General features: G+C 41.7%; 2 protein-coding genes across 2 annotated transcripts in view; both read right to left on the reverse strand.

Moving 5' to 3' along the window:
• Positions 1 to 23,296, reverse strand: part of LOC134214686 (uncharacterized) — a 362,784-nt gene that overhangs the window by 336,203 nt on the left and 3,285 nt on the right. Inside the window, exons 2-3 of the mRNA XM_062694006.1 lie at positions 16,238 to 16,358; positions 2,590 to 2,677 (exon numbers count right to left, since the gene is read on the reverse strand). Of these exons, the coding sequence (XP_062549990.1) occupies positions 2,590 to 2,677; positions 16,238 to 16,358 (209 nt within the window). The remainder of the gene's footprint in view (positions 1 to 2,589; positions 2,678 to 16,237; positions 16,359 to 23,296) is intronic.
• On the reverse strand, positions 18,833 to 19,672 carry LOC134217978 (circumsporozoite protein-like; the record flags this gene model as incomplete). Its single annotated transcript, XM_062696845.1, is given in 2 exon segments — positions 18,833 to 18,997; positions 19,247 to 19,672. Coding segments are annotated over 2 exon segments (591 nt in total), but the record flags the coding sequence as incomplete, so codon positions are not given.

The following is a 23,296-nucleotide window of genomic DNA, read 5'->3' on the forward strand; positions in this document are numbered from 1 at the left end:
CGGCTGTTTGACGCGTATAAGCACACTCATTTTGGAACACACATATTTCACAAAATACCTTCTAGGATACTCGCACAAAAATACTAACGAACCGCACAACACTCTTTAACTGGACTTCAGCCTAACGGAAAGGAATAAACGTAAAATCTAAAACACCAAAGACTTCTAATGTCGTTTTAACATACCACAACAGATTCACGATACTAGAGACTAAAAAACTCGCACTCCCGGATCTTTCCACGGTCTCGGTTGAAATGATCCAGTGTGGTCCCAAATTGCCTCAGATAGGTCGTGAGGTTGTTCGAATCGTGTCCGGGGTTGTTGAACCTTCCCAAAGGCCATCAACCTTCCCGATCTAAATCCTTTGCCATCATAAACCTACGAATGAAACTGCCATCTCATTCCCTCATAACGTATCGGATCTGAAAGGGTTCTCATCCTTCTGAACCCTTTTAAGCCCCACCCCTTGGTTCAGACGGTCGTGGAAGCTCACGAAGCGACCTGTGAAGCTTTGACGGTGCTCATCTTAGATGAACTTGAACGTTCATTCTTTGAATGAACGTTTACGTGGAACATTTAACATATATGCGTTGAGTGAACTTGTCAGGTGTCGAATTGGTAACTATATTGAATAATTTATACACAAACAGATCTAATGAACATTGAACCATAACTTGAATACAAGATTTACATAACAAGAACCAAAACAGTTTAAATTAATTAATATCTATTTCATTCATTTACCGTAATTATCTATTATAGTTCTATTTACATATTTACAATAGCCATCATGCTACAATATAGATTAACTAAGAACTTTTTTAACATGTAGCTTGAAAACGATACGGATTTATATTGTTTTCTAAACGTCATAGCTATCACATACTAAAGTTTGATAGTCTTGACGTCCAGATTGAAAATAAATAACGGACAGCCTTGAAAAATGTATCTGAATGAGAAGGAGTCAAAGTGTTGTAAGTTACTCCATTTGACAGTAACTAATAAACAACAATGTTTGTACAAAACGAAATACGGGCTCACAGACAGACAGCTAGCTAGAATTTTCATGAAACATTCTTTTGAAGTTTGAGGGAAATCGTTTCAAATTTTCCTTGAGAATTCTTTTGAAATTCGTAGAGAAATTCTTCTGGAATCTCTCTGAATTTTTTAAAAATAATTTTTTCTCGAGAATTTCCCCTGAACCTATGCGAGAAATTATTTTGAGTTTCCTCGTGAATTTCTTCTAAATTCACTAAATTTTCTCAAAATCTTCGAGAAATTAGTTTGAAATTCCTCGAGAAAAGCTTTCAAGCTTATCTAGAAAATTTGCTGAAACTTTCCTTATCTTTACTAACTTTATTTATATTTTTTTTAATACAAAAATAACCACGGGATACTGAATTTCTAAGAAGTACTAACGTAATTTCACGAAAAAATCTTCGAAATTTTTAGTAAAAAATTTGCAAGAAATCTACCGCTCTACCTTTCCCCAAATCTTTGTGCCTGTCTCGTACACCAAGGTTTAGCAAAAAGGCTTGATGTTCACTATTTTACTAAATTTTGGTATTGTTTGTGTAAGACGACGGCATGGAAATATGCAGCTACGCAGAAAGCTAATATTATTCCAAGCAGATCGCATTTTTCTAATAATTTATTACAACCCATTAGATTCAGCTACAACAAGTGTTTTCAACAACAAGTGTTTCAGTGCTGTTAAATTTGTAATTAGTTATTTGTTTAATTTGTATATAACTTTTTATTGAATTAATCATAATTTTTAATTAACTCATAACGCTACCCAACCTCATATTTTTGTTTATCTTGGAAAATCATATAAATGAAGTCTAATGACATTTTCCATTATAGTTTGTAAAATCAATAACATCAAAATAAATATCTACAAAGAGGCGAGCCAGTCTCGGGATGAAAGTCTCTATCATAAAAATAAAAAAAAAAAATAACAAAGTAAAATCCTCTATCCTCACTTGTTGAAGGCACTGCTACGATTATTTTATATCCCTTCCTTAAATCGATCCGAACACCAAGCTGCCACGATACTCACATTCTAACTTGAATAACCTTTTCCCACCTCAACAAAACGCATTCCAATGTTAAAGTGTTCGCCCCGTCAATGGCGCTGGTTTGTTTGAATTGGGTCGTTTAGATTTTTATCTCATATTGAACTCTTCCGAAACATCTTCGTCATTCACAATGAATAAATGATTCGGGTTATTGTTCCAATGCTCCACTTTTCGTAAATATTCTACTTCGATTGAGACTTTTTGTCATCCGGGCGTCAATCCAAAGTTTCTACGTGTATGAATTTCGAATGGGAAGCTTTATCGCGATCAAAAACAAAAACAGGACTGAAAAATACCATCACGTTACTAATATCCTGAGGAAAAACGGTGTCGTCGAAGGAAGACACGACGACGTGCAAACAAGAGAAACACGGTGTGCTAAAGAACCCATTTGGGATTTCGCCGATGGTGCCAAATGGTAGACAGACGAGACAAAAGCTGCTCGTTAATGCGGTGATAAAATGAAGAGAGCGAACCGGCGCACTGTGAAAAAGGGTTGAACACTTACCTTTACACTTTGATCATCTAAATCATGAACTAAGATTTTCCGTTTCTTGTGTCTTTTCTTCTTACAGTGTCGATGATGGTGATGATGTCTGTGAAATGGAAAGGAAAGTGGGTAGAGCTGTAAAAAAATATTCGCGCCGATAGTGTACGAGGTGTGTTGGAGTTAATTGATTTCGCTTGTTTTTTTTTCGAGGGCACTTCTGTGGTTTGTTTGTTAGTGACAGGGGAGGATACTGATCGTTGCTAGCACGTAGGGGCAAAGGACTTCCATTTACAGTGATGGTTGAAATAGTGCATGGTACTTTTCGTGAGACGAGTTTGTACTGTTCCATTTAATTGCACTACTGTATGGTACCTTTGATAGATACGTATTTTGGCCTCAACAGTAAGGCCGTCTTCAGTGTCTCGTACTTGACTCGTCACGAGACACAGAAACTGCCTTACTGTTAAGGTCGAAATAAAGTAGTGGAATTAAATGGAATAGTACAAACACGTCTCACAACAAGTAAATACATTCCACTAAAAGCTTAAAATAATTTTCGTAAAGTGCATGGTAGTTTGACTTTGAAGATTACAAAATTTGAAATTATCTGGAAGTTAATAATCTTGTTATGCTTGCATAGGTCATACGAGTAATTATGGAACAAACTGTACAGAAGGTGCGAATGCCGTTCAGGAATCAGAAATTTTCCAAATTTAAGTACGAATGCTTAAATAGTAATATGGCTCCGAAACCCTGCAGTTTATGTCAGAGTAAGAACATTGAGGGGGGACCAATGCCTAAACAAACAAATTGTTATATTGCAAAGCGAGTTTCGTGCTTATCGAAGTATCTATTTCAATCAATTTCATACATCACAGCATAATCCGAATGACTTTCCCGTCATTTGCTGCCACTTCCAAAAACTTACCTATGCTTATGTCTTCTCCTATGTTCAGGCACTATCGAATCCAGCTCTCCATGCCGGTCGGGCTCAAGCTGCAGTGAGACGTCGTACATAAAGTCCTCGTCGTAGGGGAATTGGCTGGAATTGATTCCGAGCAAAAAGATAGAGGCGGAGAATGTGAATATGGTGAAAGTAAAAACAAACTGCACGTCTTTCTTGGTGAACTCCGGGTTTTTTTACAGCAGTGAATCTCTATTGGGTGCTTTGGAAACGATGCCCTTTTCGAAAGCTATTTCAACAATGATATGGAAATTCTAATATTATCTTCCAAACTACCACGTAATTGTTCAATGTTCAAATGTTCAATGGCAAAAGTATAGATTTGAAGGATACGTAGGATACGGCAGGCATGCCTTCTGCCAAGCGTCCGTATTAACGCTTAAATACCTAACCCCTATTTCATAGTTTCCCAAATTTTTAAAATTATGGTTCTCAGAGCATTGCACCAGAATTTTGTTCTGTGTTCTGCAGTCGATCACACAATTCCTATAGTTTTGAGGCATTGATCATCATTTTGACAATGGATATGGTTTCGGAGATTGATGGGAGGGCTGGGGTAACCTCCCTTCCCAGGAAAAACATATCTGCCCCTTCAATTCTCTATATAAACGCGAAGGATGAAAGGCATGCATTGAAAGCCTCCCTAGGAGGTTTTTATCTCGCTCATTAAGGACTATTCAGTTTATAAAGAGGACACTTTGTATTGTCGATGCTCTTAAGCCATCAATCTTTTTCGGAACCTGTTTTCTTTTCATTGAATATATTGTCTGGTCTTTTAGAAATGAAATCCAATTATCAATGAAACAATTCTATTTCAGAAATTTGGAATATTCATAATAATCTAAATTTGTTGGATTTTCAACAGCTTCAACCGTTTATATCCCGTTTTCAGACAGTGTGTTTCTTTCCGATCTTCTTGATGATTTTGTTAACATGCCGATTTACAATTTTCTTACGAACTGTCAATTTTGCTTATAAAAAATTCTGTTGGAAAGCTTATGTTTACGCGAAATTTGAGAAGCTTTGGCAATTGGCGCCATTTTGTTGGATTTAAACTGTTTTATCTCTTTTCAAAAAGTACAATTGATTGACAGTGTATTATAATGTACGATAAAGCAAACTCCATCGAAATTGACCAATCTATCTGCATAATATCGTTATGTAAAAGTGTCCTCTCAATAAACTGAACAGTCCTTATTTTTTTGTTTTCCTTTATTTATTTGGTAGGCACTCTGTGTTACTTAACCGCTACTGTGCCGAGATCTAGGGTAAGACGATATAATATGCCCCCCCCCCCAAGGCAACTCCTTGATAACTTTTTACTTTTCAACGCAATTTAGGCAAACTTTGTGTTATTTGGTAGTCCAGGAAGTCGCAAATGCATTGCCCGTGAGTAGTCATATAAAAATATTTCAGTTAACACGTAATAAAGCTTTTTTGAAAAGTCGTGAAAAAATGAATTTTAAAAAGTGTCTGGGCAATACGCCCCACCTCAACCAAAGACGTTTAATTGCCCTTCATTAGTATGTTATCATTCCCATAATAAAAAGCTACAAATCCTTATGCGCTTGACATTAAAAAAGTAACATATGTCCATTCAAGCAGGTGTGAATTACATTTCAATATTTTCCATACAATTTGGAAGCAACTGCTGCAAGCTCGTTGCGCTTGTGTCCAATTGGTAAGGGCATATCGTCCTGCCTACACTGGGGCGTTTTGACCAGTGAAACATGTTTTCGAAAATCGTTACATTTTTGAAGATGGAAGCAATTTTATATCATATTAACCACCGAGAAAAGTAATTTTGTTGCCCAACTGAGTATTCCAGTGCAAGTTTTGCGGACAGTATGCCAGAGTCCCTCCAGAATGTTGAGCAAACAAACATGAAAAGTTACATCAAAACTGTAACTTTTTGTATTTTGCTATTATTTTCATTGTGTAATACAAAAATACTTCCACATTCACATAGTATGATGTGTTTACAAATACTTATAGGTACCACCTGTTTTCGACCCTTAATAAGTTATAGTTTTCTAGAAATCAAAGGGGGGCGTTTTGGCCAGGTGGGGCGCATTATACCGTCTTACCCTACTGTGGTATTCTGCAGCCAGAATCCACACAGAATCAGGGAATCAAAAAATCGTCATCTTCGGATGTTTTGCTACCATAAAACCACCCATACACGACATCGCAATCATTGCTCAAAATAATTGCCGCATATCAGGGGTATAATTTATCAGGATCTTACTTAGATCGGATCATGCAACACTAATGATAATCGTCAAATCACAGAGACGCTGAGCATTTCCGACGGCTGTTCTGTTGTTATTTGAGCAGCAAAATGACTTATTGTTATGCTCTCCCAAAATGGGGATCCTAGAGTGACAGTTAATGAAAAGCCAAATTTTGCTACGGAATTGTTATCTTAAATGTTTACTTCCAACGAGCAATCGCTAGCTGCAATGATCGTGAAGTGTTACACTAAGGATAATGCAGTTATCATTATCATGTTCGTCAGTTTTGATTCCCTGCACAGAATCTATGTTTAGATTTTTCCATTATTCATTTGTTGTTGTCGTTGCTGGTCATTCTCGTCGTGAGTCCATTGTGTTCGTTTTATCCATGCAGCCGTGACGGTGAGGCGTGCACCCCAATACGCCACCGCATAGGCTGCGCATTCGGCGACTGACGAGGGTTTTGGTGTTTTGGTGCGAACGTGTTGCCAACTACGCTACGGGACCCCCCTATCACAGTCCATATTGTTTTAATTAAAAAGACAGAATCACCGTCATCGACCAGAGGTCGCACAGACTGAACACTTAACTTAACATCTAATTTGGTTTTGGTTTCATCAGTACCCGCTTTCATCAGGGAATTTGGTTTCATCAGTACCCGCTAAGCTGCGGAGGACGACGGAGGTCCTTCGTAGCTTAGTAGGGAAAACACCTGTCTAGAGTACTGGGGTCGTGGGATCAAAGCCCACCGAAGGGGCTGTTACCCTCCAATACCTTTTCCGAACTAGATCTATGTTGTACATATGCATATTCGAGTTTCAGACATAGTAATTAATATCTAACGTTAGACAACGGACAAACAAGACATTTACCCAATACCCAGTGGACGAGTGGAGAATTTTCCGCTATACGAAAAGTTTTCTTCATATCAGGGCGGGAATCGAACCCACACTCCACAGCACGCAAATGCGCCTAGACGACTGACGCCGCTAACCGAACGGCCACAAAGCCCAAAACCCGGTGAATTAAAAAAATATGATTAATTAATCGATTATCCATTGTTCTTTGCATCATTTAAGAACTAAAAACAAAGCACAAATACCTCTCATGAGCGCCCTTTATGCGAAAATGTTGGGCCCACGACATTTTCATTTGGTTGCGTGAGATAGAAAAAGGCGCTTTGCTCGCTGTCCTTGCAGATAATCACGACTCTTTCCAGTATTGGTTCTATGGATATTTGGTCCATTTGGAAAGTAGCATTTTTTTCATTAATTCTGGAGCCTGACTTACGACGTATCAAACTTCAAGATTTTACAAAACAGGTCTACCGCATAGTATTCTGAAAGTAATTGGTTCATCTTTCCGGAACGCCCTGGAAAACTGCTACCTTGGGGGAAGTGACTATTTTTTTTTATCAATACAGAAACGTTGCAACGTGTCAAGCAACATAATTTTACGAAACAAGTTTAACGGAATGTTCTGGGACACCCTGGAATCCTGGTTCCCTTGCAAAATCATGAAGTTTGACATGTCGTAAGCCAGATTTCAAAACTAATAAAAAAATTACCATTTCCTCAATTGAACCAGAATTCCAGAGTTTAGTATAAAATCGGGTTCGAGTCGGGTACGGGTTTATGAGATTAAAAAACTCGGGTCCAGGTCGAGCACTGGTTTAAGAGTAAAAATACTAAATATTACTTCCTTCAGTTTTGTTAATTGTAAGGCTAGTTCGTTGTTTGGGCTTACGTCCTTTACCATTTAAAAAGATCCAAAAAATATCTAGTTTGAATTTTCCGGGCAAAACTTTAGTGTGGGTTTAAATAATTAATTTATGTCGGGTTCGGGTCGGGTACGGGTTTACGAATGCAAAAATTCTCGGGTACGGGACAGGTTCGGGTTTGAAGGAAATTTACAAATCGGGTTTGTAAAGTGTGAAAGCCGACCATCTCTAGTAATCAAAAAGTAATTTCTTTGGTCATATCGGCTAGAGATTGGCCAGCCTAGATCTGGAAATCTCTATAAATAAAAACAAACAAACAATGTCTTCGGGAACTTCGTTGAGATTGCTTCGGGATGATTTTGGAATATCATCGAGAAATTCTCGGAATATTATCGGGAATTTCTTCCGCAAATTCTTTAGGATTTAAATTTTTTTCCAAAATTCTTCGAAAGTTTCTTCGGGAAATTCTTGACAATGTCTTCGAGAATCTTCTGAAAGTTCCTCCGAAAATTTTTCGGAAGCTGCTCGGAAAACTTTTCGGAATTTCTTCGGATTTTTTTTATTTTCTCTGGTAATTATTTGAAATTTTTAGCGGAATTTCTTTCGGGCAACTCAGGCGTATTTCCTTGACAAACTCTTCAGAATTTCTTAGCCAGAATCTTCGATATTTTATCGGCACATTTTTTCATCACAATTTCTTCGGAACTTTCTCGGCAAATTCTTCGGGAAATTCTTCAAAACTTCCGAAATATCCGACAAATTCTCCTATATTTCATTGAAAATTCTCAGTAATTTACTCCAGAAATTATTCTTTGTTTTGCCAGGAAATACTTTGAAATTTCTTTGAAAAATTCTCCAGAACATCCTCGAGAGACCCTACCGAATTTCCTTTGAAAATCCCTACATGAGAAGTTTTCATATCAGCAGAGTGCAGATTATAAATAGCGCACAGTAGCTTTTAGCGTGTTTTTAGCCCGTTTATTTACTAGTACCTTTATTATGTGATTTAGCGTAAGAGAGTCTTTGACACATTTTATCAGAAAGTCGACCCACTTCTTTGGAGGTTTTCAGCCTTATGATCAATCCCCCTAAAAGTGAGATGAAATTTATTTTTCCCACTTTACAACATACGTCTTTGCGAAAGTTGTAGCAAAAGTTCTCGTGACCAACTTTGTCGAAGACACCAAGTTCGTAATTTCATTACTTTTAAAGATTTATTGTTGAAGGGGGGAGCGGGCCATTTGGCATAAAGTCATTTGGCATAACGCCATTTGGCATAAGGTCATTTGGCATAAAGGCCATTTGGCATAACGGTCATTTGGCATAACAGACATTTGGCATAATTGTAACCAACGTCAAAAGTAAGGGTCTTTTGGCATAACGGACATTTGGCATAACTTTTCTTTGCGTTCGCTAAATGGTGACTAAGTGGTACGGGAAACACCCCGGAATAGTGAATATAACACCTGTTGATAACAATATTAAAAAGACATTATCCTCTCGTGGAAATAATGTATTTGCAATGCAATGCAAAAGTAGGCGCACGCTCGGATTAGAGCAGTGATGGATGTAATTCCCTCTTTAAAAGTAGGCGTGTGGACAAATTATGGCAATGAAGGATATGATTCCTTCTTTAAAAGCAGGCCGTATTATGGCAATGAAGGATGTGATTCCTTCTTTAAAGTAGGAGCTTGCCCGGAATATGTAAATGGAGGATACGATCTCTCCTTTAAAAGTAGGCGGTTGCCCGGATTAAGGTCATGGTGGATGCGATCCCTTCTTTAAAGATAGGCGCTTGCATGGATTATGGCAGTGAATGATGTGATCCCTTCTTTAAAAGTAGGAGCTTGTCTGGATTATCGTAATGGTGGATGTGATTCCTTCTTTAAAAGAAGGCGCTTGCCCGGATTGAGGCAATGGTGGAAGTGATCCCTTCTTTAAAAGTAGGCGCATGCCCGGATTAAGGCCATGGTGGATGCGTTCCCTTCTTTAAAAGTCGGCGCTTGTCCGGATTATGACAATGGTGGATGTGATTCCTTCTTTAAAAATTGGCGCTTGCCCGGATGTAGGCCATGGTGGATGCGTTCCCTTCTTTAAAAGTAGGCGCTTGTCCGGATTATGGCAATGGAGGATTTGATTTGTTCTTTAGAAGAAGGCGCTTGTCCGGATTGAAGCAATGGTGGATGTAATCCCTTCTTTAAAATTAGGTGTGTGGCCTGAATTGTGGCAATGCAATGGTGGATGTGATCCCTTCTTTTAAAGTAGGCACTGCGCGGATTATGACAATGGTAGATGTGACTTCTTCTTTATAAGTAGGCGCTTGTTGAGAATAATCGATCGGGACCAGCTATGGCAGCTAATGCACGAAAACGGATTTCCGGATAAACTGACACGGTTGATCAAAGCGACGATGGATCGGGTGATGTGCGTAGTTCGAGTTTCAGGGGCATTCTCGAGTCCCTTCGAAACCCGCAGAGGGTTACGGCAAGGTGATGGTCTTTCGTGTCTGCTATTCAACATCGCTTTGGAAGGGGTAATACGAAGAGCGGGGATTAACACGAGTGGCACAATTTTCAATAAGTCCGTCCAGCTATTTGGCTTCGCCGACGACATAGATATTATGGCACGTAACTTTGAGAAGATGGAGGAAGCCTACATCAGACTGAAGAGGGAAGCCAAGCGGATCGGACTAGTCATCAACACGTCGAAGACGAAGTACATGATAGGAAGAGGTTCTAGAGAAGACAATGTGAGCCACCCACCGCGAATTGGCATCGGTGGTGACGAAATCGAGGTGGTAGAAGAATTTGTGTACTTGGGCTCACTGGTGACTGCCGAAAATGATACCAGCAGAGAAATTCGGAGGCGTATAGTGGCTGGAAATCGTGCATACTTTGGACTCCGCAAGACGCTTCGATCGAATAGAGTTCGCCGCCGTACCAAACTGACAATCTACAAAACGCTCATTAGACCGGTAGTTCTCTACGGACACGAGACCTGGACGATGCTCGTGGAGGACCAACGCGCACTTGGAGTTTTCGAAAGGAAAGTGCTGCGTACCATCTATGGTGGGGTGCAGATGGCGGACGGTACGTGGAGGAAGCGAATGAACCACGAGTTGCATCAGCTGTTGGGAGAACCATCCATCGTTCACACCGCGAAAATCGGACGACTGCGGTGGGCCGGGCACGTAGCCAGAATGTCGGACAATAACCCGGTGAAAATGGTTCTCGACAACGATCCGACGGGCACAAGAAGGCGAGGTGCGCAGCGGGCAAGGTGGATCGATCAGGTGGAAGATGACTTGCGGACCCTCCGTAGACTGCGTGGCTGGCGACGTGTTGCCATGGACCGAGCCGAATGGAGAAGACTCTTACATACTGCACAGGCCACTTCGGCCTTAGTCTGAATAAATAAATAAATAATTGTTGAGAATAAATCAATGATAGATGTGGTCTCTTCCCCGAAAAGCACAATTCAGATTGATTTGGTTGCAATAACTCATATGTGACTTGATTGGTTTTAGTAACTCGTCTACGACAAGTGTATTGCTTTAGCTATTGAAGTTAAGCGCTTGCCCGGATTAAGGCAATGGTGGATTTGATCCGGTCTTAAGGCGCATGCCCGGATTGAAGCAATGGTGAATGTAATCCCTACTTTAAAAGTAGGCATGTGGCCGGAATAAGTCAATGATGGATGTGATCCCTCTCTCCGAAGTAATTCTGCCGTTTTGTTATTTGTACTTCCGAAAAATGTCAACCATCAGTCTAAATTTATCAGAAAACTGCCTCGACCTACTTTATCTACGCTAAACATTACATGAAATATCCCTTCGCGTTCACAGTTCGAAATTATGCCAAATGTCCGTTATGCCAAATGACCTACTCTTTTCTTGCAGTTCAAAATTATGCCAAATGTCCGTTATGCCAAATGACCATTATGCCAAATGGCCTTTATGCCAAATGACCTTATGCCAAATGGCGTTATGCCAAATGACTTTATGCCAAATGACCCAGACCCGTTGAAGGGGGGTCCCGTAGCGTAGTTGGCTACACGTTCGCCTTACAAGCGAATGGTCATGGGTTCGATTCCCAGCCCCTCCACCAAACCCTCGTCAGTCGCCGGATCCGCAGCCCAAACGGTGGCGTTTGGGGTACGCGCCTTACCGTCACGGCTGCCTGATGACGACTGACACTTTGACACTCTTCTCGGAGGCATTCCTCCAACGTTACCCGGATAAATGGCAATCGGACAATACAACGATCAATGGATACACGACATGGACAAACGGACACAATGGACTCACGACGAGATGGACTGGCACCGACAACAATAATGGTAATGGAAATCTAAAAATAGATTCTGTGTGGATTCTGTACAGCAGAATACCACAGTAGATCTCGGCACAGTAGCGGTTAAGTAACACAGAGTGCCTAACAAATAAATAAAGGAATAAAAAAATAAAAAAAAAAGATTTATTGCTCTTTATGCCAACAAATTTTGAACATGTTCGATGTACAAGCATACAATCATATGGAGACGCATGGTGTATTGGTTCATCAACTTCTTGTGATGGTTGATTGATTTCTACCTTGCACAGTAGGAAATGGTTTTTGATGAAACATTCTTTACATTCGCTTACAACTCTACAGTTTACTAATTAATTTAAAGTTCATTACTTGTACTTAGTTATGCCTATGAGACTGACTGCCACAATTTGCCCGTTGTCAAGTAGCAATTAATCAAAAAATGACTAATAATTGCAATAAAACCTTTATTTTTTATATTTTTTATGTGTTTAAGTCACAATAGCCACCGGCGTGTTTTCTTATTATCTAGAACATGCAAAAAATGTAGAAAAGATGAAAGAAATATGATGAAAAAACCATTTTTAGCGGGTTGCCAGCATAAAACGTGAAAAAACTCAAAAAGTAACAGAATAACTAGCTTCGTGTCTTACTTACTTACTATAGACACCATTACGCTAAATTGCATAATAAATAAACTATTTAAAAACTCGATAAAAACACGAAGTTAGCCACTGTGCAGGATGCATCTCTGCACAGAGGACGGGACTAGAAGCTTTCATTAACGCGATGTGACGAAAAATACAATCAAATTAACAAATTGTCTAGGGACTACCTAAATGAAGATTTTTTTAAGCGAAACATATTTATTCCTTAATGCTAATGGGAACACATGTTGATTGGGGCATAGCCGCAGGGGACTGTAATTGGGCATTGGTGATCGTTCGTCTCTCTTTCCCTAGCTGTGTGCGTTTTTTTTCTATCTCCTATCTATAATTTTTCGTGCTCTGTGCTCTAACCTTCTAACGTGACGTCACGATTTATTGAAGCGCATCTCCTTAACGATCTGCGCTCCGCGCTCGATTACGATGACAGTCGAAGCGTGGCTAATACTGGTCGATGACGTCACCACTACATATTCCCGCTCTTGGCGGGACTGCGCTCCCGTTACGCAACGTAACTTTCGGTGGTGGCAAAAAAAAGGCTCACGCACGCGTGTTCACGGGGTCGTGATGGCGTACTCAATTATTGTCGGTGGGTTTTCAATTCGCGACAAAGAAAAAACGGCGTGATGGCTTTAGCGGCACATCCTTCAGTCTACGACTGGACAACAAATTCCTCCGCGACGCCCTCCTTGGATGCCGCACTCCGTACAAAAAAAAACTTGACTCACCGTTCGATGGGACTTACTCTCGATGACCGTTGGGCGAGGTCAATGAAGCGTGTCGATGAATCGCTATGGCCGGTAGCTTGACGACCGGCTGGTGGACTCCGTCCACTTAGAGGTCCCCGGCCTCCTCGGACCGATATGATGACGGATCGTTCGCTTCTGACTGGTTTGCAAATGCCAGGAAAATTCCGTCCATAGGGGATGAAGTGCGTGCTTGGGTGCGCGGAATTCGCTGCGGAAGCCAATCTGGCTAGAAGGGTGAGCACAGGCATAATTCAACACATTTAGAGCACGCACATTTTACCTTTTGGTCTAGCTTTTGGTCTCAACCGCACACAAATTACACGCAAACTTTACTTGGCTACAGTAACTACGAAACGAACAAAATAATTTGTTAAATTAACTATATTTAACGCCACTTGAAATATTCATACTTGTAACAAACGAAACACTAACAACAAACGCGTACTTCCAACTCCTTGGAGAACCATGATCGAACCATGGAAATGATCGTGTCTGTGAATCCTCAGATCAAGATGAATACACAGCTAGGTGTTTCAATGTGCTCAATTTATGGACGAGAAGAAGGCGGGGGTGAAAAATTCATTTTCGGTGCGAAACATAAACAAACCGGCTGGCTCTCCCATACTAAAATCCAAGTGAATTTGGCAGATTGGAACACCTAGTGGTGTATTCATCTTGCCTCAGATTAAGGAAAGTGGGAATCGGACACAACCGGAAGGACGTCATTTCCCGACCCCTTTGTGTACAATCGTGACTTTATCGGCACGATTGATATCTTGCCAAGATAGTCGCGCTGCTATCCCTTTCCCACCTTATCCAGAAAACAAATGGCCTCGACCTTGGAGAGCTTAGATGTTTGATTAATGCTCGCTTGCCTATGTCAAGGGAAAATTATATCTAAGTTTATTGGCGATTGAAAGATTTGTATACTTACAATCTAATTTATTTACAAAATCTATTTGCAAAACTATATACAAAATTACTGAATGCTACAATCAGTACACATGAATTGATACTACAAACAGATCCGCAGCCACAAGAAAAATGAAATTCACGCTTCAGAGCAATGCAAAACTCATGTGTTTCGACCGAAGCGAGCAGTAGCTCAGGTTGCTCAGAGGTTGCCGCCGAGTTGGATCGGCTAGAGACCGGCATCATCCTTACACTGGTCGATTTGCTACCAACGCTCTACAGCCCGCAACTTACAATTGTTGTATCCACGGTCACAAGCCTACAGCCAGCCGGATCGTAAGGAACTGACAATCATCCTCGCCGTGGTCAAATTTCACATGATGCTGTTTGATTATCATTTCACGTACCCTTGAATGAAACGTTTTGCCGCAGCCAGTATCACAACGCAAAACGATGTAGAAACGTTAGCATGTCCTTGTCCTGTCGTTACAAAGGTCTACCGCTACATCCAACTAGGTTGGCCTCACTCAAAATCGTTCATACGAGACACTATGGACTTGCTATCTCCGGATTAAGGATGCATCATTTATACTGGACGGCAGCCAAGTGGATGGAAAGCATCCATTCGAACTAAGTCGATCCCATCTTCACCTACCATAGACACACTAAGGAGTCTTTTCGCTCTCACGGTATGCCAGAAAACCCGAAAAACGACAATGCAACGCAACGTGTTGGAAGCGTGCTACGCAATCCAACGAGTGCTGACAATTTGTCCCGATCCGGTGCGATTCCGTCAAAAATGCAGTCCAATCCTCAGTTAACTTTGGTTGTAATGCTACAAGCCCAGAACCTACAACATCCAGCATTAAATGCTTCACCATTATACCTCCGGCACACAGTAGCGAAAATCGTTTTTAACACGATTATTTACTAGTACTTTTATTATATGACTTAGCCTAATAGTGTCTTCCAGATATTTCATCAGTATGATCAGGGTGAAATAAAAAAATGATTTTATTTAACTTTACAACATACGAGTTTGTGTCTTCACAAAAGTTGTAGCAAAACTTCTTCTAAAAACTTGCACTAACGAGGTAATTTTATTACAATATATTAGGTATATTACGGTTTATGCCTACACGTTTCAAACTTCTTCATCATGTAAGCGTACAGGCATATGGAGACGGATGGTGCATTGTTTCATCAACTCCTTGGGACTAAACTTATTGTGCAAAAATTGAAGTTTAATAATATTGTGCATTCCAGTAAGAGCATATTTGCATGAGGTTATGATCAAAACAACGTTGCATGATGTCTACTTGAAATATCACAGGGCTAATGGCAAATTACCGAAGATTGATCTTTGCTTCGAACAGTAGGAAATGGTTTTTGATTGAACATTCCTCACATTCGCTTACAACTCTTTTGTGTTGACCTTATATGTTGAAAAATGAAAAAAAAAAAAAAACATCTCACTCATAGGGTTGAATATTAAGCAGAATATCCCCAAAGAAGCGCATCAATTTACTGATAAATGTGTAGAAGACATTGTAATGCTGAATCGCATAAAAATGTTCTTGTAATTAAACGCGCCTAAAACATGAGTGACTTTCGAAAACTTAACATCACTTCAAGCGACACCAGTGTTGTTTAAGCAGAACAAACGTGTTTAAATATTTGTTCAAAGCAAACAGTCCTAAAATTATGAATCCCAAATCTCACATCCCTTGAACTAACCCCGAGTTAATAAGTTTTACTACTTTTAACTCTTGCAGCGTTATGCAAATATTAACTACCAAAACCGGTACAATCATCTTGGAAAATCCAATATCAGAAAGAGACGAAATTAATTACGCATGTTTATTTCGAAATTATTTTGCTGGATATAGCATTGAAGATATTCATGTACTTTATTATCAGTTCTTCTAGTTCTTATATTCATACATTTCAATCCGAACATTCACCAACCATATCAGCCTTTAATTATCTAGTTCTATTTACATTGATGTTGAAACCGTTTTGGTGAACAGAATAACACGAAATAGAAAAATTTCCTCCCTGGGGCATTCGCAAACAACCTAAAATCAATATTGAGGAAGCAGGGTGTCAACTTACATCGGTTTGTTTGGTGGGCGACTGAGGATACAGTGCTGTAGGCCGCTACCTCCGCCAGTGGTTCCGCCAGTGCTAGTGGAAGGAAACACAATTACCGGATCCGAGCAGCGCTTTAAGTATTCTAGAACAGGAGGATGAGAGACAAAGTTACTTTGAGAAAATCGACGCTCTTGACACCAAGGATAGAAGAAGAAGATGACGTGTGCTTATAACGTATACATATACTCGCGTTACGGGAGCAGGTGCGGGTGGGAACTCATCGTGCGATGGTTCGTATATCGAAGAAGCAGAACAAACAAACGAATTGAGCATGAATGGTCGAGCATCCCGCAATTTTTTGCAAATTTTTTACTTACTTCCGCAAATCGTCAATTTAATGCTATCTTACAATCCTATTATTCTTCAATATCGTAGCACGATAATGACATGTCGTAGGACAGTTAATCTAAAGAGGAAAATCGCCGGTGAATCTTTTTTATCTTTTTCGCAAGCATAGCAAGCAAGCAAAAACTCATCACCAGTTAAAATATGTTCAATCTGTATTTGCATTCGGGCCAATTTGCATACTCAAAAGATAGCGACATTCTGAACAGCCCTAATATCTCTTTTCATTATAGTCGTCACATATTTTGTGCTAAACCGTTTATGCATTGCGTCTTCATTCCTCATTAGTGCATTTTAACCCGTTCTCTCCTGAATATGAAAGCAAAATGAAATATTAACAGCTGCCGCTCGTCCCATCACATACTTCCGATTGCGGTTTTATTGGGCAATAACGGCGAATCATTGTTTGTTTGTTCCGCTTGTTCCACCCCCACCCGTCACGTTCATTCAGCCGAGTGAATTTTGTATCTGGGCTGATATTGGTCGAAGACGACAGGGCATCAATTTGATCGACTGCGAACAATATGCTGGGCTTCAAGAATTACCGTCGAATGGTGTTCTCAGCTCGTAAGAATACCTGAACAGTATAACGAAACTTGACCTAGACTAATAAAAGAAACAATATGATGTTTGTGCTGTGCATTTGAAATTGTGTAGATTACATGTGTAGTTTGTCAGATATGATTAAGATTCATGTTTCGTTTTCTGATTTAGATCCTTGTTTCATTTTATGATTTAGATTTATGTTTCATCACTTTTATTCAAAAATTCCTGGAGAATTTTCTGAAATTCAGAAGGAATTCAGAAGAAATATCTGAAGCGCTTTCACGGTAATTTATGTGAAGCTTGCGAAGTAATTTATAAAGTGTTCTTGGGAGACTTTTATGAGGAACTTCATAGAGAATTTCAGTATAAATTCTATGAGTAATTTTCCAAGAAGTTACAGGCTTTCTTGGGAATTTCTAGATCAAACATCCTAGAACATTCATATAGAAATTCCTGAAAGTTTTTGATTTCCTAGAGGTGCTTCCGTAGGAACGAACGAATTCCAGGAAGAACTTCTGGAGTAGTTTCAGTATGAACTTTGGGAGGAATTCATGAAAGAACTAACGCAGAAATACCTGGAGGAACTTCCGAAGGAACTCCTGATGGAACTACTGACGAAATTCCTCGAAAAACTTTCGGATGAATTTCCCGAGAAACTCCTGGAGGAACCTCTACAAAAACTCCTGGACAAACTTCCAGAGGAATTCCTGAATAAACTCCTGAAGGAACTCCTAGAGGAACATCTGGAGGAATTCCTGGAGGAACTTTCGGAGGAATTCCTGAAGGAACTTCCGAAGGAACTCCTGGAGGAACTTCCGGAGGAATTCCCGGAGGAACTTCCGGAAAAACTCCCGGAGGAACTTCCGGAGGAATTCCCGGAGGAACTTCCGGAGAAATTCCCGGAGGAACTTCCGGAGGAATTCCCGGAGGAACTTCCGGAGGAATTCCCGGAGGAACTTCCGGAGAAATTCCCGGAGGAACTTTCGGAGAAATTCCCGGACGAACTTCCGGAGGAATTCCCGGAGGAACTTTCGGAGGAATTCCCTTAGGAACTTCCGGAGGAATTCCCGGAGGAACTTTCGGAGGAATTCCCGGAGGAACTTTCGGAGGAATTCTCGGAGGAACTTTCGGAGGAATTCCCGGAGGAACTTCCGGAGGAATTCCCGGAGGAACTTCCGGAGGAATTCCCGGAGGAACTTCCGGAGGAATTCCCGGAGGAACTTCCGGAGGAATTCCCGGAGGAACTTCCGGAGGAATTCCCGGAGGAACTTCCGGAGGAATTCCCGGAGGAACTTCCGGAGGAATTCCCGGAGGAACTTCCGGAGGAATTCCCGGAGGAACTTCCGGAGGAATTCCCGGAGGAACTTACGGAGGAATTCCCGGAGGAATTCCCGGAGGAACTTCCGGAGGAATTTCCGGAGGAACTTCCGGAGGAATTTCCGGAGGAACTTCCGAAGGAATTCCCGGAGGAACTTCCGGAGGAACTTCCGGAGGAATTCCCGGAGGAACTTCCGGAGGAATTCCCGGAGGAACTTCCGGAGGAATTCCCGGAGGAACTTCCGGAGGAATTCCCGGAGGAACTTCCGGAGGAATTCCGGAGGAACTTCCGGAGGAATTCCGGAGGAACTTCCGGAGGAATCCGGAGGAACTTCCGGAGGAATTCCCGGAGGAACTTCCGGAGGAATTCCCGGAGGAACTTCCGGAGGAATTCCCGGAGGAACTTCCGGAGGAATTCCCGGAGGAACTTCCTGAGGAATTCCCGGAGGAACTTCCGGAGGAATTCCCGGAGGAACTTCCGGAGGAATTCCCGGAGGAACTTCCGGAGGAATTCTTGGAGGAATTCCCGGAGGAACTTCCGAAAGAATTCCCGGAGGAACTTCCGGAAGAATTCCCGGAGGAACTTCCGGAGGAATTCCCGGAGGAACTTCCGGAGGAATTCCCGGAGGAACTTCCGGAGGAATTCCCGGAGGAACTTCCGGAGGAATTCCCGGAGGAACTTCCGGAGGAATTCCCGGAGGAACTTCGGGGGAATTCCCGGAGGAACTTCGGAAGAATTCCCGGAGGAACTTCGGAAGGAACTTCGGAGGAACTTGCGGAGGAATTTCCGAAGGAACTTCCGGAGGAATTCCCGGAGGAACTTCCGGAGGAATTCCCGGAGGAACTTCCGGAGGAATTCCCGGAGGAACTTCCGGAGGAACTTCCGGAGGAATTCCCGGAGGAACTTCCGGAGGAATTCCCGGAGGAACTTCCGGAGGAATTCCCGGAGGAACTTCCGGAGGAATTCCCAGAGGAACTTCCGGAGGAATTCCCGAAGGAACTTCCGGAGGAATTCCCGAAGGAACTTCCGGAGGAATTCCCGGAGGAACTTCCGGAGGAATTCCCGGAGGAACTTCCGGAGGAATTCCCGGAGGAACTTCCGGAGGAATTCCCGGAGGAACTTCCGGAGGAACTTCCGGAGGAATTCCCGGAGGAACTTCAGGAGGAATTGCCGGAGGAACTTCCGGAGGAACTCTCGGAGGAACTTCCGGAGCAGCTTTCAGAGCATTTCCTGGTGAAATTAACGGAGGAATTTGTAGAAGAATTGCGGAAAATTTCTATAGCTTCAAATACATTCACGCTGCTGACCCACGCCGCCGCCGATTACCAACGGCGTGACGCCGCCATGCCACCGCCGCTGGCTAAAAATGATCTATTGCGCCGCTGCCGACAAATTTTCAATCGACGGACACACCTACTTCAGTTATGCGCGTAGACCTTGGCGCTCATACTCCAAGCCATTATTGAATGACCTGAAACAGAACAGTTATTGAAGGGGTATCCTGTTTGGTTGAATAGATTCTGTAGGCCTATACTTCAGGAAATTCTTGAATGACCTAAATGTTTATTTATTAAAGGCACATCCTATTTGATTCTACGGATTGAAAATGGGATGGACCACTTCCAAAAAGAGAGAATATCCCTCTAGTTATGCGTGTAGACCTCAAGTTCTATACTCCAGGGAATTCTCGAATGAACAGGAAAGCAATAGCTATTGAAAGGGTTTCCACTTTGATTCACCTGATCGAATAGGACATGAACCGTTTAACCCGTTTCGGTCTGACCTAGAAATCAAAATTGAAATAACCCGTGTAGGCTCATTTTTCGTCCGATTGCCATGAAATTTTCAGGGAAGAAGCGTCATCATGTCTATTTTTTGGCACATTATTTGATTGGACCATGGTGGCAATCCGGCCGGATTTATTAACGGGTCATTTTTTTAAAACCATTGATAAATGAACGAAAGTGACCAGAATGCTGAGGGGTATCTCTGGGGTGGTGGACACTTTTCAAGTGAACACAACCCAGTCTTGCGACATATCAAACTTCATGGTTTTGGAAGGGAATCCTAATAAATGAGTTTTTGGGAGGTTTTGGACACATTGACCACATCCGGAAGTGTTCCCGGGATCCTGATTCCCTCAAGGAAGTGGACAAATTTCGATTAGCACCAAAACCCATCTTGCGACATATCAAACTCCATGATTTTGAAAGACAAGCTCAATATATGAGTTTTTGAGAGGTTTTGGACACAGTGGCCACGTTCGGAAGTGTTCCCGGGAGCCTGGTTCCCTCAGGGAAGTGGACAAATTTTGATTAGCACCGAAACCCATCTTGCGACATATCAAACTCCATGATTTTGAAAGAAACGCACAACACATGATTTTTTGAGAGGTTTTGGACACATTGGCCTCGTCCGTAAGTGTTCCCGAGAGCCTGGTTCCCTCAAGGAAGCGGACAAATTTCGATTAGCACCGAAACCCATCTTGCGACATATCAAACTCCATGATTTTGAAAGAAACGCACAACACATGTTTTTTTTTAGAGGTTTTGGACACATTGGCCTCGTCCGTAAGTGTTCCCGAGAGCCTGGTTCCCTCAAGGAAGCGGACAAATTTCGATTAGCACCGAAACCCATCTTGAGACATGTCAAACACCATGATTTTGAAAGAAACGCACAACACATGATTTTTTGAGAGGTTTTGAACACATTGGCCTCGTCTGTAAGTGTTCCCGAGAGCCTGGTTCCCTCAAGGAAGCGGACAAATTTCGATTAGCACCGAAACCCATCTTGCGACATATCAAACTCCATGATTTTGAAAGACAAGCTCAATATATGAGTTTTTGAGAGATTTTGGACACATTTGCCACGTTCGGAAATGTTCCCGGGAACTTAGTTCCCTCAAGAAAGTGGACAAATCTCGATTAGCACCGAAACCCATCTTGCGACATATCAAACTCCATGATTTTGAAATACAAGCTCAATAGATAAGTTTTTGAGAGGTTTTGAGCACATTGACCACGTCCGGAAGTGTTCTTGGGCGCCTGATTTCTTCAGGGGACCGGACAAAGTTCGATTAGCACCGAAATCTTGCGGCATGTCAAACTCCATGATTTTAAAAGACAAGCAAAATGTATGAATTTTTGAGAGGTTTTGGACATATTGGCCTCGTCCGTAAGTGTTCCCGAGAGCCTGGTTCCCTCAGGGAAGCTAACAAATTTCGATAAGCACCGAAACCCATCTTGCGACACATCAAACTCCATGGTTTTGAAAGACAAGCTCAATAGATGGGTTTTTGAGAGATTTTGGACACATTGGCCACGTCCGGAAATGTTCCCGGGAACCTGGTTCCCTCAGAGAAGTGAACAAATTTTGATTAGCACCGAAACCAATCTTGCGACATATCAAACTCCATGATTTTGAAAGAAACGCACAACACATGATTTTTTGAGAGGTTTTGGACACATTGGCCTCGTCCGTAAGTGTTCCCGGGAGCCTGGTTCCCGCAGTGAAGCGGACAAATTTCGATTAGCACCGAAACCCATCTTGCGACATATAAAACTCCATGATTCTGAAAGACAAATTGAATACATGATTTTTTTTTGAGATTTTGGACACATTGGCCACGACCGGAAGTTTTCTTGGGAACCTGGTTCCCTCAAGGAAGTAAACAAATTTAGATTAGTACCGAAACTCATCTTGTGACGTAACAAACTCCATGATTTTGAAAGTCAAGCAAAATAATGAAGTTTGATATGTCGTAAGATGGGTTTTGGAGCCAATCGAAATATAACCGCTTCGCTGAGAGAAACAGGCTCCCGGGAACACTCCCGGACGTGGCCAGTGTGTCCTAAATCTCTCAAAAATTCATGTATTGTGCTTGTCTTTAAAAATCATGGAGTTGGACATGCCCCAAAATAGGTTTCGGTGCTAATCGAAATTTGTCCGGTCCCCTGAGGGAATCAGGCTCCCGGGAACAGTTCCGGATGTGGTAAATGTGTCCAAACCCTCTCAAAAACTCATCTATTGAGCTAGTCTTTCAAAATCATGGAGTTTAATATGTCGCAAAATGGGTTTCGGTGCTAATCAAAATTTGTCCGCTTCCCTGAGGGAACCAGGCTCCCGGGAAACACTTTCGGACGTGATCAACGTGTCCAAAATCTCTCAAAAAATCATGTATTGTACTTGTTTTTCAAAATCATGGAGTTTGATGTATCGCAAGATGGGTTTTGGTGCTAGGCAAGGTTTGTCCAATTTCTTGGGGGAACCAAATTCCCGGGAACACTTACGGACGAGGCCAATGTGTCCAAAACCTCTCAAAAAATCATGTGCTGTCCGTTTCTTACGGATGTGGCCAATGTGTCCAAAACCTCTCAAGAACTGATCTATTGAAATTGTCTTCCGAAATCATGGAGTTTGATATGTCGCAAGATGGGTTTCGGTGCTAATCGAAATTTGTCCACTTCCTTGCGGGAACCAGGATCCCAGGAACACTTCCGGATGTGGCCAATGTGTCCAAAACCTCCCAAAAACTCATCTATTAGGATTCTCTTCCAAAACCATGAAGTTTGATATGTCGCAAGATGGGTTTCGGTGCTAATCGAAATTTGTCCGCTTCCCTGGGGGAACCAGGGTCGCGGGAACGCTTACGGACGAGGCCAATGTGTCCAAAACCTCTCAAAAAATCATGTGTTGTGCGTTTCTTACGGATGTGGCCAATGTGTCCAAAACCTCTCAAGAACTCATCTATTGAAATTGTCTTCCGAAATCATGGAGTTTGATATGTCGCAAGATGGGTTTCGGTGCTAATC

Source organism: Armigeres subalbatus, chromosome 2 (genome assembly GCF_024139115.2).
Source record: "Armigeres subalbatus isolate Guangzhou_Male chromosome 2, GZ_Asu_2, whole genome shotgun sequence".
Lineage (NCBI taxonomy): Eukaryota > Metazoa > Arthropoda > Insecta > Diptera > Culicidae > Armigeres > Armigeres subalbatus.